Source organism: Prunus avium, chromosome 1 (assembly GCF_965620075.1).
Source record: "Prunus avium chromosome 1, drPruAviu1.hap1.1, whole genome shotgun sequence".
Lineage (NCBI taxonomy): Eukaryota > Viridiplantae > Streptophyta > Magnoliopsida > Rosales > Rosaceae > Prunus > Prunus avium.
The window spans coordinates 49,293,224-49,310,318 of NC_142284.1; the positions used below are offsets into that span (position 1 = coordinate 49,293,224).

The window sequence follows — 17,095 nt, forward strand, 5'->3', positions numbered from 1 at the left end:
AGATATTCATGTTATTGATGATATTTCACCAACCTCAACAAATGGTCAAAAGAGAAGAAATAGTGCATCAAATTCTTTTGATATTCTTCCTACAGATAAAAGAGGTGCTGTAAAAGATGTTATTGCTGATTCGATTGCTTTATCATTTGAAGAGTTTATCCGTGCTGATTCTAAGAACCTTGATCCAGCATAGGTATATGCTGAAGTACAAGCAATACCAAGTCTTAGTGAAAATGAACAATTCAAAGCATGTGCTTGGCTGATTGAAAATGACAAACAATTTCATATGCTGAAGGCACTCCCAATTAAGAAAAAAAAGAGTATGTTGTCGATGTTTATTACACGTGGGGAGTGATTTGGTTTGCTAATATGCTCTGTTTGTTTAAGTTGAGTTATTTAGTTCATCAAACGATATGTTATTTTATACTTCGAGGAATACCTTCTATGTTAGTTATCAGTTTTTTTGTTCTTTCGAAATATTTAATTTCTATCATTTACAATTTAAATGAGATATCCAAACATTGAAATTTTCAATTTCTATCAATTACAAAATTCGACATACATAAATCCAAACACTAAAATCTTCAATTGCCAGAAATTGAAATGACGGAAATCTAAATTCCGTCATTTTAAAATTCTATGTAATTTGCAATTCGTTCATCCAAACGGATAATTATTCAGTTTTAGTATATATATAATTTGAGTTTCTGTTCTTTTGTTTGGCAATTTCTTTAGGGGCACACTTTTTCCTTTTGATTGAAGTGCATTGTGCTTAATTTGATTGCTGTATTTAGGATTTGGGTTTTTGCTTCCTTCCTTGTGCTCCTTGCTAGTTTGATAATTTTTGTGCTAGGTTTTGAAAGACTCATTGTGATAAACCAGGATTCGATATTTTTGAAGTGAAGAAACATATGATTTTGAAAAGCTCTGCAGCCGGATCTTGCAATTGAATAAAAATGTATGACAGATGAGAATCTATGCAATGCAATGTCAAACTTTTCCACGAAGCTGAGGGAACCAAAAACAGATGTTGCATCCATAAGAGGAATAGTTCTCCACGAAGCTGAGGAAGCAAACTTTTGACATTCTGATGCACAAGAGGAATAGTTTTACAGATATGGCATGTGTTAAACAATTAGAATTCAGGTTATTGTGTCCAAAATCTAGAGATTAAAATAAGGCTTATTTACAACAATGCTCTATGAAATTACAGTGAAATCTCATTTTGTCCCCATGAACTTAAATTGACCCATTTTTCCCTGACCAAATATTGGTGACCCATTTTGCCCGTTACCATAAATTCCATCCAAAACTATGTTAATAATTTTCTGCTGGTGAAGCAATTTTTGGAAAAGAAAAAAAAAATTGATTCACTTTTACCGCTTGGGAAAACCATTGGAAGCTTTCTTACCAAAGAGGGCCTTTTCGTCAGCTAGCAATCTTGCCTTTCTCTTCTATTTTGTTTTTAGTTAGTTTAACAGATTGACGAATTGGTGTATTTATTTTTTAATTTCATTCAGGCTTGTTCTCAAAATTTAAAGAGGATTTCAGATGAAATTGGGGTCAAGGACATGGGAAGATCACGGGAGAGAGGAGCCCAGGCTGGGCTGGGAGGGGATGGTGTGGCCGTGTTTCCCTTCGTTTAAGTGTAACTCTAGCTGCAGAAAAGGAAGGAGGTTTAGAGTTGAACATAAATTGATTTGGTTTGATACCATATGATGTGAAATAATGTATACGAATATGTTTTTTGTCTTTTTGTCATATAGCCTTGTATCTTTTTTTATATATTTTCTTTATCAGTTTTTACTTTTTGGTGTTTTGTTTACAGCCGTAGATTTCAAATTAATCTAACGGCTTGTATTGTAGCAACTCAAGAAAGAAATGAAGTGACGTCGATTCTCCATATCTGGCATGTGTCCACTGGTCCACCCGGCTGCTACAGTTACTGGGTGCTGAATTATGTTAGTGTTTTCAGGTGTGTGTACTCCGAATTTGCAGAAGAAAACAAAAGGAGGAAGAATTATCAGAAAATCTGTCTGCTATACAACCTCACGCACATAGTGTGTGGTATATATCTGTTATGCACAGTAGCTGGATCTCTTACATCACAAGATGATCTCAGCCGTTCACTTAGGCAACCAATAGGAAGCTTACACTTGTCATAAAAAGAAATAAAATGGAAAACTAATTAAACTAACTCTTAAGTCAGCTTAAAGCTTATAATTCAACAAATTAGCAGTTAAGCAGGTTGTTTGGGCGGGGAGAGTTAGTTAGTGCAGTTCATAAGCTGGTGCTTCACGTTAGAGAGAGATAGCTATTTACTGTAGCAGCCGGTTTGTTCTGTTTCTTCTTCTGCTATAGGCTAGTTTTAGAGAGAGAGAGAGAGAGAGAGAGAGGTCATATCGCCTCCTCACTCGGTAGTCGGTCGGTGCGGCTGCGTTCTATGGATCAAGGCCAGGTACGTATGTGCATTTTCGTTTAAGTAGGTCTGTACTTGTTGTTATGTCATGTTCTTGATTTACGATTTTGTTAATCTGGTAACAAGTTTTTGATTCTTGATCATCAAGCTTCTCGCCCATTTTCGTTTGCGTAGGTTTTGTAGTTGTTGTATGTCATCTTCTTGATTTATGATTCTTGTTCATTTTTTTGCTGTTGTTTTCCTTATTTTGACTTTGATTTGATTTTTGTTTTCGTTTGGGTAGGTTTTGTAATTGTTGTATGTCATCTTCTGGTTAATAAATTTTACAGTGGGACTGTGGGAGGGTGGCTTTGTTGTTTTGTGCAATTTCGTTTGAGTAGGTTTTGTAATTGTTGCATGTCATCTTCTTGATTTATGATTCTTGTCAATATTTTTTGGCTTTTGCTTTCATTATTTTGACTTTGATTTTTTCATTTTTGTTTGTTTGGGTCAAGGGTTTGGTGGATAGAATAAGTGAGTTAGAGGATGGAATACTTGGAAGAATAGTTTCTCGCTTGCCGCTAAAACAAGCAGTTGCTACTAGCGTCCTTTCCTAACGATGGCGCTACGTGTGGTCGCATACTAGAACCTTGAACTTTCACGAGGCCTATAGGTTCCCTCAGGAGCCGCTCGAACCAGAGAAGCGAAAAGAGAAGTACGTGAAGTTCGTCGATCATGTTTTGAAACACCACACAGGGGGACTTGTAGACTATTTTCTGGCTCTTTTTGATGTGGAAAAAGAAAAATCTACAAATACAACAGTAAGTAAATGGCTCGAGTTTGCGGAGAAAGCCAAAGCCCAGGCAGTTACGTTGATCATGTTGGACGAGGGACTATACTCTGGTAGTATGGACTTGGCCTATGAGTCTGCCCACACATTTATGGGTAAATACGAGATGAAGGAGTGTGATGGTCTGACTGATATTGCACACCCTTGCAAGCACATGGGATTCAAGTTTCTAAAGTCTATCCGTTTGATAGCGATCGCCACGATGGGAGAAGCTCTGAATTGCCTGTTGGTAAACTGTGTATGCCTCCAAGAAGTTTCCCTTCATAATTGCGGAGGGTTTAGGGATGATAGACTAAGAGTTGTTGGACCATCAAAGCAATTGATGCACTTAGAGATAGTGAATTGCCATGCCGAAGTACTTGAGATCAATCATCCAAACCTGGTATCATTTAGGTATGATGGAGATTATAAAACGTTCTTTCTCTGGAATGCACCTCTCCTTGCTGAGGTATCCCTGAAATATACTAGAGCTGTTTCTCATTCTGTTGTGTTCTCTAGCCTTTACTCCTGTCATCCTAATATGGAGGTGCTCAAGCTGAATTCAACCCTGGTTAGTGTATTCAAATATGTGTTGGTTTTTTCCTTTTTCTTGAATTAATATATGTTGGTGCCTTACCCCTTTGTTTGGTTTTCAGTTCTACGGGAATCATGGAATTACAAAATTAGCAAATCTCAAACATTTGGAAGTAAAGATTGCAGCTGATGAGGATTGCTGTGTCCTTCTATTAGCTTCCATCATTGAGGCATCTCCAAAGTTGCAGAAACTGGTGTTGGAGGTATATTTATGTATATATAGGGTTTAAAAGAATGATGTTTTTAATGTACTGATGTCATTCCAGTTCAATGATCACTCACTAAATTTGTATTTTGTGCCTAGTCTCTCCTCTGTAGAGATTAATGCTCCCTTTCCGTTGGTCAGTTATTTCAAGTCAAGTTAAATTTTTGACCTTATTTCCTTACGGCTATCTTGACTTGATTTTCTTACTAAATGCAACTCTTTAGCTGTAACTTTTAACCAAGTAGAAGAATACATCTTCATCTTCCATTCGGTCGGTCTACTACCAGTTGCTTCTACTTAATGTTGAATTTTCTTGGGTCACTACTTTTCCTGTTGGAATGATCTGTGTCAGTTCGAAATGGTCAAGAAGTCGTCAAGGATACTTAATGGTATTTCGGTTTGTTAATTATGTAGTCAATTAATGTGTTAATTATGTAGTCAATTAATGTGTTAATTATGTAGTCAATTAATGTTTGGCACCTACTATGTTTGGCACCTACAATATTTGGGGGGCTTGACTAGGTTGGTTGCCTAACTTGGGGGGCTTGACTAATGTCTTAGGAATTTGTATATATATGTGTTGATTGTAAGTAATGAAACATAAGTGAAAATCAGAAAATATTCTACAACTCTCATTCTCTCTACACTTTCCACTCTCTACTCTCAATATTCTCTATGTTTTAGCATGGTATCAGAGCCTATGGCTAATCCTTAAGATCCTCTATCAAATTGAGAGTCGTTGGCGTTTTTTTCATGTTGCTGTAAATTCTCTTGTTTCTGTTAAATTTCCTCTCTTTATTTGTATAGGCAATAAGTCCCTTGGCCACGATGGCCTAATTTGTTTCCTATGGGCAGTACGTCTCTTGATCACCATGATCTCTTTCCTCCGTGAGCCTCGTCATCGCTCACCGAGCCATTTCCTTTCCTCCGCGAGCCTCGTCACCGCTCGCTGAGCCTTTTCCTACTCGGCCTTGTCTCTGTCCTGCCCAGCTACACTATTGCCGATGTTCCCTTTGCACAGCCACTCTGGTGTTTGCATCATCTCTTTGCTCTCTAACGAGCTCTCCTTTCAACTCTCTCTTTCCAACCCCTCTCATTGTTTAGCTCCCGTATAAGCTCTTCTCTGTGTTTGAGTTTCTCTCATTGGGATTTCTCTTCCCTATTTGCTCTTCTTTTCTTTATTGATTTTATTTGCTTTTGCCAACTTGTTGGCCCAAGGGTGTTTTATTTTCTTGTCTTATTTCTATCTTGTCTACCTTTTTTTTCCTTTCCAATTTGACTATTTCTCTCTCTCACGCCAACATCTTGTGTTTTCTTATTTATGGTTTCTTTTCTCACCACCTATCACATACTTCTTACTTTATTCCCCTTTATTTCCTTAAATTATTTCTTCCACTCTATTTCCATCCCATTTTTGTCTGATATATTTCTTCTCCCTTGTTGCCTTTCACTTTTCTCTGTGTTACCCACGGGTGTTTTCTCCTCATCTCTTCGTTCTCATGCACACCACATTTGTGCCTAATGTTTTGGTGGGTATCAAAGTTTTCTGTCTACCCATATATATATATATATATATATATATGAAAATCTTTTCTTTGCTACCTCTTCTCTTTCACGCCAATAACTTGGCTTCCTTTTCCCTTTATTTTATTGGACTTGTTTTGCACCATATGCCTCTTCCGTTTCAACACCTCTTACACTTGTCCACATCACCTACCCTATCTATACAATATTCATCCCTTTCTCTCTATGTGTGCATACACGTCATCCACCTTTATTCATTTTTAATCATTCTTTCTTTTTGGGTTGCAGACTCTTTTCCATCTTTTATTCCTTTTCTCCAGTTGTCGGATGCCCATCTCCATTCCACATTTCCTTGCATTTGTTTCTACCACGAGACTGGCATGTTTGAGTCTCTTTACTATTATTTCATTTTCTCTTCTTCCAAATCTCGACCCTCTACCAGTGTCAGATTTGAGGGGGAGATATATGCAACTTTATTTGGGTGCTGCAACTTTATTGTCATTACCGGTGTTGCTTTCTCCAAATCTCGACTCTCATACGTCGTCGGATTTGAGGGGGAGTGACACTGCTGCTCATCTATTCCGCTGCCTGCAATTCAGTTACCTATCTGCCATGACTGATTCTTCTACATCTGAGCTTCAGTCAGCTTCTGTTTCTCAAGTGCCACTGCTCTTATGGTTCTGACAATCCCTTCTCTTCAGGGGGAGAGGAGGAGTGAAGAGAAGTTGTGTCTGCAATAATGGAAGTATTTGTGACGTTGCTAGTATTGTTGTTGTTGCTTACTATATCCTTTGCTGCTGCCTTTTGTGTCCCTTTGCTGTTAACAGTATTGTTGCTCCTACCTGTTATGACTCTTGTTGGGGACAGTGTTGCTGGGGATAGTTATATTGCTCTTGCTGGTGCCAATGTCTTAGATTTCTCTCACTGGTGCCAGTGCCACTGATCATATGGCTCCATCGACCCCTTCTCTTCAGGGGGAGAGGGGGAGTGAAGAGAAGTTGCCTCTGCTGTTGCTACTGCCACAGTTGTTTGCCCTGCCTTGTCTTGCTGGTGCTAGTGTTGCTCTTGCTGCTGCCAGTGTTGTTGTCTCTTGTTGAGGACAATGTTGTTGTTGCTTCTACCGTGTTCTTGCCTTTACCGGTGTGTTTCCGATGTGGTTATGCCCGTTGACCTTACCTTTGCTCTTGACTTTCCGTACCTTGCCTTATCCTATTTTTTAGGGTTTGGTTGCCTTTGCCTTTGCTTGGGTTTGGTTTGCCTTGCCCTTGCCTTTGTCGTGCCTTACCTTATCTTTAAGGTTTTGTTGCCCTATCTGGGCTTTCTTTGCCATGCCTTGACACCTTGCCTTTGCTTGGCCTTTATTTGTCTTACCTTGCCTTACCCTTTCTTTTTAGGGTTTGGTTTTACCTTGACGTGCCTTTCCCGATTTTAGGGTTTGGTTGTGTCCTTGCCGTGTTCACAGGGTTTCTGTGTTCTTTACCTTACCTTTGCCGTGTTCACAGGGTTTCTGTGTCCTTGCCGTGTTCACAGGGTTTCTGTGTCCTTTACCTTACCTTTGCCGTGTTCACAGGGTTTCTGTGTTCTTACCGTGTTCACAGGGTTTCTGTGTTCTTTGCTTTGCCTTTGCCTTGTTCGCATGGTTTATGTGATCTACCGACCAACCGGCTGCACTTGGATTTGGTGTTGCCACCGACAGACCGAAATGATTAACTTCAATGTGGCCTTTGCTCCACGTGTGGCCCACCATGTAGTGGTCCCACGTGAGGGGGCATGTTGAAGTGGATCGACAGTTTATTAAGAAGAAGCTCGATGCAGACATATTAATGAAGGAAGTCTCTTGTTATAGCTTTCCACAACTCTCTTGGCAAGTTGGGCATTGGTGATATCTATGCACCAACTTGAGGGGGAGTGTTAATTATGTAGTCAATTAATGTGTTAATTATGTAGTCAATTAATGTTTGGCACCTACTATGTTTGGCACCTACAATATTTGGGGGGCTTGACTAGGTTGGTTGCCTAACTTGGTTGGTTGCCTAACTTGGGGGGCTTGACTAATGTCTTAGGAATTTGTATATATATGTGTTGATTGTAAGTAATGAAACATAAGTGAAAATCAGAAAATATTATACAACTCTCATTCTCTCTACACTTTCCACTCTCTACTCTCAATATTCTCTATGTTTTAGCACGGTTCTTGTTGCAGTTGACAGGTGTGGTGAGACCGGAACATGAGATAGGAATCAAGGAAGCTGCCAATTGCTCCCATAATTCCCTCAGGGTAGTGAAAGTGAGAGACTATCGTGGTCGGCCCGGTGACTTGAAGCTTATCATGTACTTAATTGAGAACGCTGTTAAACTGGAAAAAATTGTTATGCATCCTCCTAATGAAGAAAGGGCAGTAGATCTTGCTATGCAGCAGCTCAAAAGACAAGTCCCTGAACATGTAAACTTTGTAAGGGCAAAGAATTATTAGGTCCTTGTGCCTGCCTTTCCCCTGTATTTGGTATAAGTGGGATTTTTGTTTTTGTTTCGTTGCTTAGACTCTGTTTCTATTCGTTACTAGTTGCTTTGAAATTTTATAGAGGGTGGGTGGCTTACTTGAATCAAGTGCAATGTAGACTCTTAAATTGATTGCTCTGATTTGGATTTGAGTTTTTGTTTCCTCATGCTCCTTGCTGTTGTTTTGTAATTTTTGAATTTTATTGCTTAAATTGACACACTGGTGCCTTGACCAGTATCCTTTCTTTCCTTGTAGAAATGTTGAGAATTTGTTGAGACTAAAGCCTTCTAAAAATCTCTCTCAAGTATGGAAAGTTAGTGAGGAAATTGGGGTCAGTGTGCCAAAAACATGGCCACGTAAGTGAGACTCTGCTTTTCTCATGCCCTAAATAAGGCCCACAGGCCTAATTTTACATCTCAAAATATGAGTAACATTCTAGCCCAGAATTAGCAACTCAAGAAAGAAACAAAGAAAAAAAAAAAATATATATATTAAAAAGATATTATTACAGCGTCGATTGTCCAATTGGCATCTATTTAGGGGTCTACGTGGCAATTTTTTAACAGCTGGATGTTAATTGGTTACTGGTTGTTGGATTAGCTGTTGAGGGTGGCGGTTTAGGCGGGGAGAGTTTAGTGTGCTTTCGTTAACTCTTTTTTCTGCTATATGTGATTGAAGGTTGAGAAGAGATAGCTAGATTATTATCACCTCCTCACTCGCTTCGCTACTCCGTCGCTGCAGCCGTGAGAACTAGCGTTCAGTTTCAGTTTCAATGGCCATAGATCCAAAGCGGCCTCAAACTTCTCATCAAGTTGCTCCAGGCCAGGTACGATCGACTATCAAGCTTCTCATTCTCAATGATTGTTCTTGATTTATGTTTCTTGTTAATTTTCTGCTTTATTTGAATATAATAATATTTCATTTGAGGACGAACCATGAGATCTGGGCCAGAATATCATCGTATTCTTGAATTTTTATACTTATTTTGATTCTTGATTTATGTTTTTGTGTTGTGTTTGATAGTTTGTTTTTTATTCTTGTACAATAATATAGGGTTCGTCCAACTCGATGGACCGAATCAGTGAATTAGAAGAAGGAATTCTTGGAAGCATAGTGTCTAGGTTGACACAGGATGAAATATTGGATACTCGTTCACTCTTTAGGATATGGCGCAGTGTGTGGGCCTATAGTACGATTCTCAATTCCAGTGATGAATATAGGTTCTCCGAGGAGGAGCTCGAACCAGAGAGGGAAAGAGAAATTTACGACAATTTCGTAAATCGTGTTGTGGAAAATCACAATGGGGGACATGTAGAGGAGTTCATGGCTTTCTTCCATATGGAAAATGATAGGTCCAAAAATGCAACGTTCGGGAAATGGCTGGAGTTTACGGAGAGAAACGGAGTCCAGAAAGTTATGTTGATCTTGTTGGATGATGGAATTTTCTCTGGTTCTATGAACTTGTCCTATGCTTCTTCTCCCCATGAATTCATAGGTAACTACAAGCTGAAGCACGAGTGTAATGGTGTTAGTGATATTCCACACCCTTGTAAATACGGTGGCTTCAAGTTTGTAAAATCCATTTCTTTGTTTGGTGTTGTTACGGTGGGGGAAGCTTTCAAATGCTTGTTGGGCAACTGTAAATTCCTTGAAAAAGTATTACTGAGTGATTGCGGAGGTTTTGGTTATAAAGTAAGAGTTGTTGGACCAGCTCTTGCATTGAAGTATTTAGAGATACGGAATTGCCGCATTGAAAGCATTGAAATCAGTTGTGCAAATCTTGTTTCATTTACTTATGCTGGAGATTGGATACGCTTGTTTCTCTGGAATGTGCCGCGGCTTGCTGAGGTGTCCCTTGCCTGTGATAGCAGAGCTTCTACAGTGTCTGTCTTCTCCAAACTGCACTCCTGTCATCCTCAGCTGGAGGTCCTCACACTGAAAACAAGCCTGGTAATAATTATGTGTTGGTTTTCATTCCTGTTTCTTGGATTATATATATATATCGGTGCCTTACCCTTTGTCTGGTTTTCAGATCCACAAAGAGAATTATACATTTCCTGGCTTAGAAATTCTCAAACATTTGGAAGTAAAGATTGCAACTGATGAGGATTGCTGTCTCCTTCAATTAGCTTCTTTCATTAAGGCATCTCCAGAGTTGCAGAAACTGGTGTTGGAGGTATATTTATATAGATAGGGTTTAAAAGAATGATATTTTTAATGTACTGATGTCATTCCAGTTCAATGATCACTCACTTAATTTGTATTTTGTGCCTAATCTCTCCTCTGTAGAGATTAATGCTCCCTTTCCGTTGGTCAGTTATTTCAAGTGAAGTTAAATTTATGACCTTATTTCCTTACGGCTATCTTGACTTGATTTTCTTACTAAATGTAACTCTTTAGCTGTAACTTTTAACCAAGTAGAAGAATGCATCTTCATCTTCCATTCAGTCGGTCCACTGCCAGTTGCTTCTACTTAATGTTGAATTTTCTTGGGTCACTACTTTTCCTGTTGGAATGATCTGTGTCATTTCGAAATGGTCAAGAAGTCATCAAGGATACTTAATGGTATTTCGGTTCTTGTTGCAGTTGACAGGTGTGGTGAGACCGGGACGTGGGATAGGAATCAAGGAAGCTGCCAATTGCTCCCATAATTCCCTCAGGGAAGTGGAAGTGAGAGACTATCGTGGTCGGCCTGGTGACGATAAGCTTATCATGTACTTAATTGAGAACGCTGTTAAACTGGAAAAAATTGTTATGCATCCTAATGAAGAAAGGGCAGTAGATCCTTATATGCGGCAGCTCAAAAGACAAGTCCCTAAACATATAAACTTTGTACGCCTCTAAAGGGCAAAGAATTATTAGTTCCTTGTGCCTGACTTTCCCCTGTATTTGGTATAAGTGGGATTTTTGTTTTTGTTTCGTTGCTTAGACTCTGTTTCTATTCGTTACTAGTTGCTTTAAGTTATAATTGAATTAGGACTCTTTAACTCAATAGGATACTTAATCACATATTGTATGAGTTAGCAGCATGACATTTTGGACTTAAACTCAATGTCTGCCAACATAATTTCAATCAAATTAATAGTATTCTTGAACTCTTTTTTTTGGGTTTTTATCACAAAACATCATGAGATTAACAAAATTATTAGGTTGCATCTTTAATCTTTTAAATAGTGGTCCTCAAGGTTAACACATGCATTTAAAAATAGTCCATGTTGTTAAGTTCAGACCAAAAATCTGTTAAATTGATGACGAATCACACATATCCAATGATATCACGCCTTGTGTGTCTTGTCAACAATTTAACAAGCTTTTCTACATAACCTGGCGACAAAGACTATTTTTGAGCACGCGTGTAGTCTTAGGGACCCAAATGACTCAAAAACATTAAAGATGCACTTTCTCATGAAGGAAGGCCAGTAGATCTTGCTATGAGGCAGCTCAAAAGACAAATCACTGAACATGTAAACTTTGTAAGGGCAAAGAATTATTAGGTCCTTGTGCCTGCCTTTCCCCTGTATTTGGTATATTTGGGATTTTTGTTTTTGTTTCGTTGCTTAGACTCTGTTTCTATTCCTTACTAGTTGCTTCCGTGGCGAAGTTGCCAAATACTCCCATCATCGCTAGCAAGCAATCTTTGTTGGTCACATCATAATTCATCTCAGGCAAAAAAAACAAGGTATTCAACACTTGGTATTCAATTTGGTTTTCTCCAATATCCCATTTTTCTACTTTTCAAATAACCATTAAACGCATGACATGTTTTTTCTCCCTCAGAACTCATCAAATTCTCACATTTTTCTGTTGACCTGTCAAGAAACCCCATTCTTAATTATCACCAACCATGAACCCAAAAATTGATCTGCTACTAAAAAAGAATATGTTCATGCCAATAATACGAGTCATGAGAGAAGAATGACAAATAAATTCACTCATTTTACCTGCACTGCACATGGTTCAATTCAATCTATAATCAACGTATTGCATGCCTATTTGGTGAAGTACATATTGATTTGATATCCAATACAAAAAGCATGCCTAATTCAGTCACTGATCACCACCTATTTTTTCTCCCTCAGACGCTTTTTGTTTCTTTATTTAGTTTCAATGTACACTTGTTTGATAAAAGTTAGGCTTCTTGGCGCACAAGTTATTTTAGAATTTTGCATTGCTAATAGTGGTACACTTTCAATTTAATACAATATCCCACCTATTTCTAACGATAAAAACTCAAACATTAATTGTGTCGTTTTTGTTAGAAGACCACTATCGTTTATGCCATCGATATTGAATCTGATTAGTGATCTAGTGATATTTATCTTTCCAATGTTTGAAATAAATTGGATTCTTCTATTGCTCAAATCTCCAAGCTAACCAACTTCAAGATAGTGAGATAAAAGGAGGAATGATGTGTTATATTTGTGTGTTAATTTGAATGGTGGAGGCGCGTAAATAAGTTTTTTGCTACTTCGTCCATATGAGATATGGTATGGGGTTCCTACCACTTTGTGCTTAAAAATAAAAGAATGATAGCAACTATGGCCCAGAAAAGAAAGATTTTAAAAAAAGAAGCAATTTATGCCAATGAGTAATAATCCTTTCTATAGACAGAGTATTCCCAACATCTCATTATTAGCATAAATACATGTTTGCACTTAAAATATAGAATATGATAAAATTATTGACTAATTATTCTTCACAAGATTTCTTTTAATTACGAAAAATTTAAATATTTAGATCTTATTACGAAATGGAAATTGTCTAACCTTTTTTTTAAGGGAGAAAAAAAAGAAGATAATAAATTCGGGAAAGAAGAAAGATAAGCTCCTTATAAACTTATAGCACAAGTCGATAATAACATTTATCCATGCACTCAAATTCCTAAGTTCGATTTTGTTATTCCTCCAATATTGCTTGTAATTACCTCAACTGAAGAACATATTTTCATTGTAAGTTGCCATGTTTATATATGCATTGATTTCGAGCAGTTATTGAAAGATGAGCTAGACTTTAACCCCTAGCCATGTAAGTGGCTATCTTGTTTACAGTAATAACTTAGTTAAGAGCATTTGCAATGGTTAGGATCAATGCAATTTTATTGCATGAAATTGAATTAAAACAGTAAAATCTCACTTGTAATCAAGGACAAAACTACACTATGGCTAGAGTGGGTTCTAGCCTAGCGCAAAGTTTGGAAAAAAAGAAATTTAATACTAATTTTTAAGCACTATACCTCATTTTACAAAAATTAGCCCAATCCATCCAAGCAAAAATTAGCATGTCCTATCTAAACAGATCTCCAGTTAGCTTCAAGTTTTCTCCTATGAATAAAATATGGAATTTTTTTTAGATCTTTACCCATATAAGAAATAATAGCCCACGCCTATAAAAATTTATGGTTCCGTCCTTGCTTGTAATGATGTGATTTAGTTTATTGCAATAGGCTAACTATGAGACCCACATGCTAATTAAAAATTAAAAAAATACAGCAATTAATGCATTATGCCATTAAGAGAATTCACAATGGTTGTTCAATATTTCAATGCAATTGAAAAAAATATAGCAATTAATATATTTTTTAATATATTCAAAATTGGTCTCTTTTTAAAGATCTCTTTGAGAATATTTCAACGGTACAATTTTTAGTGTTATTAAATTTATCCATTTTATTTTATTTGAATATGTAAAAAAATGTAAGAAGATATAACTATTGATTTGAAGTTATTGAATTGTACCATTACAAGTAAAATTGTAGTTTGAACTATTACATTGAACTATTGAACAACCATTATGGATGCTGGATTTGATTTTGAAGCGCTAAACGGAATCCTTGCAGAAATGTATCTTACAACAACCAGGTGATATTCCCACAACCAAAAACTTTTAAAGGTTTTCTGTTAATTGGTGGCAAGTGAATATACACACTCTCAAAGACACTAATCACTAACATATGAAGCCATATGATCACTACAAAAGTCTTCTACCTTGTGCAAGCACCATATCACACAATTTCTAGATGGGGCGTTTGAGTACTTTAAGCGTGTGACCACTTTGTAATGACATGAACCTTTTGTTTATATGCGTGAATTCTTCTCATTACCAAATTCAACTAGGACTCCATCACCAAGCAAATTGTATATTCATTAAGTTATAATTGAATTAGGACTCTTTAATTTAATCGGATACTTAATCACATATTGTATGAGTGAGCAGCATGACATTTTGGACTTAAACTCAATGTCTGCCAACATAATTTCAATCAAATTAATAGTATTCTTGAACTTTTTTTTGGGTTTTTTTAAATCACAAAACATCATGAGATTAACAAAATTATTAGGTTGCATCTTTAATGTTTTAAATAGTGGTCCTCAAGGTTAACACATGCATTTAAAAATAATCCATGTTGTTAAATTCCGTCCAAAAATCTTTTAAATTGATGACGAATCACACATATCCAATGATATCACGCCTTGTGTGTCTCGTCAACAATTTAATAGGCTTTTCTACATAACCTGGCGACAAAGACTACTTTTGAGCACGCGTGTAATCTTAGGGACTCCAGTGACTCAAAAACATCAAGGATGCAACCTGATAATTTTGTTTACTTTATGACGTTTTGAAAGAAAGATAAACTCAAAAATGTTATTAAATAAAGACAGCTTTAGGCTTAAGATCCACCCCTCAGATTAAATGGACCAAAAAAACCTGCGTTTAACCTGTCAAGTTTCCCAAGACCAGGTAAAACTGTCAAACTTTGTCAATTTTGCTTGGGTTTTCTAATCGTTGCCATCTATATTGTGATTTTGATTTTCGATTCTTGTTCTTTTTTTGTCTCCTTCGCTCTTTTGGTTTTGATCTTAGATTCTTGTTATATTTATTTTTCGTTATTTTGATTTTTTGTTCTTGTTTGGGGTCAAATTCTTGTACATGTAATTAGGGTTCCTCCAACTTGGTGGATCGAATCAGTGAATTACCAGATGTAATTCTTGTGACTATAGTGTCCTGCTTGCGTGCACTGAAGGAAAAAGTAGCTACTAGTATCCTCTCGAAGCGATGGCGTTATGTTTGTGTTTATACTACGACTCTCGACTTCGGGGGACCTGATGACATGCAAATCGAAGCGTACGTCAAGCGGGTGAATAGTGTAGTGGATCAACACAGAGGTGGAAACGTAGAGCAATTTAGCGTTTATATTGATCTGGTAGACGAGAGGTATAAAAGTTCAACAGGTAGATGGCTTCATTTTGCTGCGAAAAGGAGAGTCCAGAAACTTGAGTTGTTCGTGTCACGCAATGATAAGTATGATGCGACTATGGAATTGAGCTATACTAGTTGTCTCCAGAATCTCCAGGGAGTCTTAGGTACCGGAGGGGGGTTGGGGTCCCCTGTGAAGCACCTGTGTGGGTCTCCTGAAAGTGAAAATCTTTGCCCTTGTAGATACAGTTGCTTAAAGTTTCTAAAAAGTATTGATGTGAGGTCTAGTCGAATGACTGCAGAAGTTGTTGAGTGCTTCTTGTCTAACTGTGTATTTCTTGAACGAGTATCACTGTTGGGTGCGAAGTCGGGTAACCTAAGAATTGTCGGTTCATCGATTGCGTTGAAGTACTTAGAGCTACATAGTTGCTATTTTGAAAGCGTTGAGATCCATGATGCAAACCTTGTTTCATTGATTTATTATGGACCCAAGATAAACTTGCTTCTTAGGAATGTATCGCGGCTTACTGAGATGTCTATTAACTATTTACCCCCAGTTCGTATGGCTCTAGACTTCTGCCAACTTTTCTTATGTTGTTCTCAGCTCGAGGTCCTCAAACTAGACACAACCTGGGTTAGTGAATGCAAATTAATTATATATGTGTTGGTTTTCATTCCTTTTAATTCTTCTTGGATTTTATATTATATATATCTTGTTTGGTTTTCAGCTCTACGAGAAGGATCATACATTTCTTAAATTACCAAATATCAAACATTTGGAATTAGAATTTGCAGCTGAGGACAATTGCTGCCTCCTTAAATTAGCTTCCTTCCTTGAGGCATCTCCTAACTTGCAGAAACTGGTGTTGGAGGTATAATATCTTACTTGGTATTTATATTTACTGTGATGTTCACTCGTTTGACACTTTTAATGTATACAGTTGTTATTCCAGTTCAATCACTCACCTAGGTTAGTGCTCCACTGAATTCATACGTTGGTCAATTATTTTAAGTCAATTTAATTATTGACTGCTAGCTTGCTTTGCTTTTGCTTACTACACTCCTTGAGCAGTTTTTTCTGTGAACCTTAGCTATGTATGACTTTTGTAACCAAGTAGGAAGACACCTTCATCTTCCATTTCTTTTTGGTGCAGTTGAGCGGTACAAGATCCTTGTTCATTCCCACTCCCTCAGGCAGCGGCGGACGCACAAAGGGACAAATGGGGTCAGTTGACCCCATGGCAGCTGGGAATTGCAGTGGGGAAGGAATGGTGTGACCCCATGGCTGGCTGTTGTGTGACCCCATGGCGCACACCAAGTGCTCGATGAAATGCCTAGCAGAGGAAGAAGAAGAAGCTTGCGCAGGCAGCGCCTGCCTTGCTCGCACGCGAGCTTCTGTGTTTTTTTTTTTTAACCGCCTGGCCAAAACGACGCCGTTTTGGTCCAGGCATGTTAATATATTTTTTTTTAACCTGGCTTCAAAACGACGTCGTTTTGAGCCAGGTTTTTTTTTTTTTTCTTTCAAAAAAACAAAGAACCCCAGCCCATCTACCCGATTCTTCTTCCTCCCAGCAGCATCAGTTCTTACCAAAACCTAATTTTTTTTTCTTCAAAATTCCCTCTCCTCTAAAAACCTAATTAATCCCCAACCTCCACCCCGCCACCGTCGCCAACCACATCAAGAAAAAATTAATGTTGTTGATTCAATATATTAATTAATTAATTCAATATAGATTAGTCTTTATGATTTCCCTCTCTAATATATTTAATTAATTGATTCAATATATTAATGTTGTTGTGTGGATTTATAATTGATGGATTTAATTAATTTATGTGTAGAAAAAATTATCA

The 17,095-nt window shown here is 37.5% G+C and overlaps 3 protein-coding genes across 3 annotated transcripts; all 3 read left to right on the forward strand.

Moving 5' to 3' along the window:
* Nucleotides 1–2,274: 2,274 nt before the first annotated feature.
* On the forward strand, nucleotides 2,275–8,216 carry LOC110765473 (putative FBD-associated F-box protein At1g61330). Its single transcript, XM_021968614.2, has 4 exons — nucleotides 2,275–2,458; nucleotides 2,914–3,798; nucleotides 3,884–4,024; nucleotides 7,754–8,216. Exons 2-4 carry the CDS (start codon nucleotides 3,277–3,279, stop codon nucleotides 8,021–8,023), a joined length of 933 nt encoding a protein of 310 aa, XP_021824306.2. The 5' UTR covers nucleotides 2,275–2,458; nucleotides 2,914–3,276; the 3' UTR covers nucleotides 8,024–8,216.
* A 478-nt stretch (nucleotides 8,217–8,694) lies between these two features.
* On the forward strand, nucleotides 8,695–10,978 carry LOC148297951 (F-box/FBD/LRR-repeat protein At1g13570-like). The gene is made up of 4 exons (XM_088255694.1): nucleotides 8,695–8,876; nucleotides 9,104–10,000; nucleotides 10,083–10,226; nucleotides 10,637–10,978. The coding sequence occupies exons 1-4, from the start codon at nucleotides 8,823–8,825 to the stop codon at nucleotides 10,892–10,894; spliced, it is 1,353 nt and encodes a 450-aa protein (XP_088111820.1). The 5' UTR covers nucleotides 8,695–8,822; the 3' UTR covers nucleotides 10,895–10,978.
* A 3,762-nt stretch (nucleotides 10,979–14,740) lies between these two features.
* On the forward strand, nucleotides 14,741–16,573 carry LOC148297952 (F-box/LRR-repeat protein At3g58900-like). The gene is made up of 4 exons (XM_088249125.1): nucleotides 14,741–14,788; nucleotides 14,988–15,878; nucleotides 15,973–16,116; nucleotides 16,439–16,573. The coding sequence occupies exons 1-4, from the start codon at nucleotides 14,741–14,743 to the stop codon at nucleotides 16,571–16,573; spliced, it is 1,218 nt and encodes a 405-aa protein (XP_088105251.1).
* The last annotated feature ends 522 nt before the right edge of the window (nucleotides 16,574–17,095 follow it).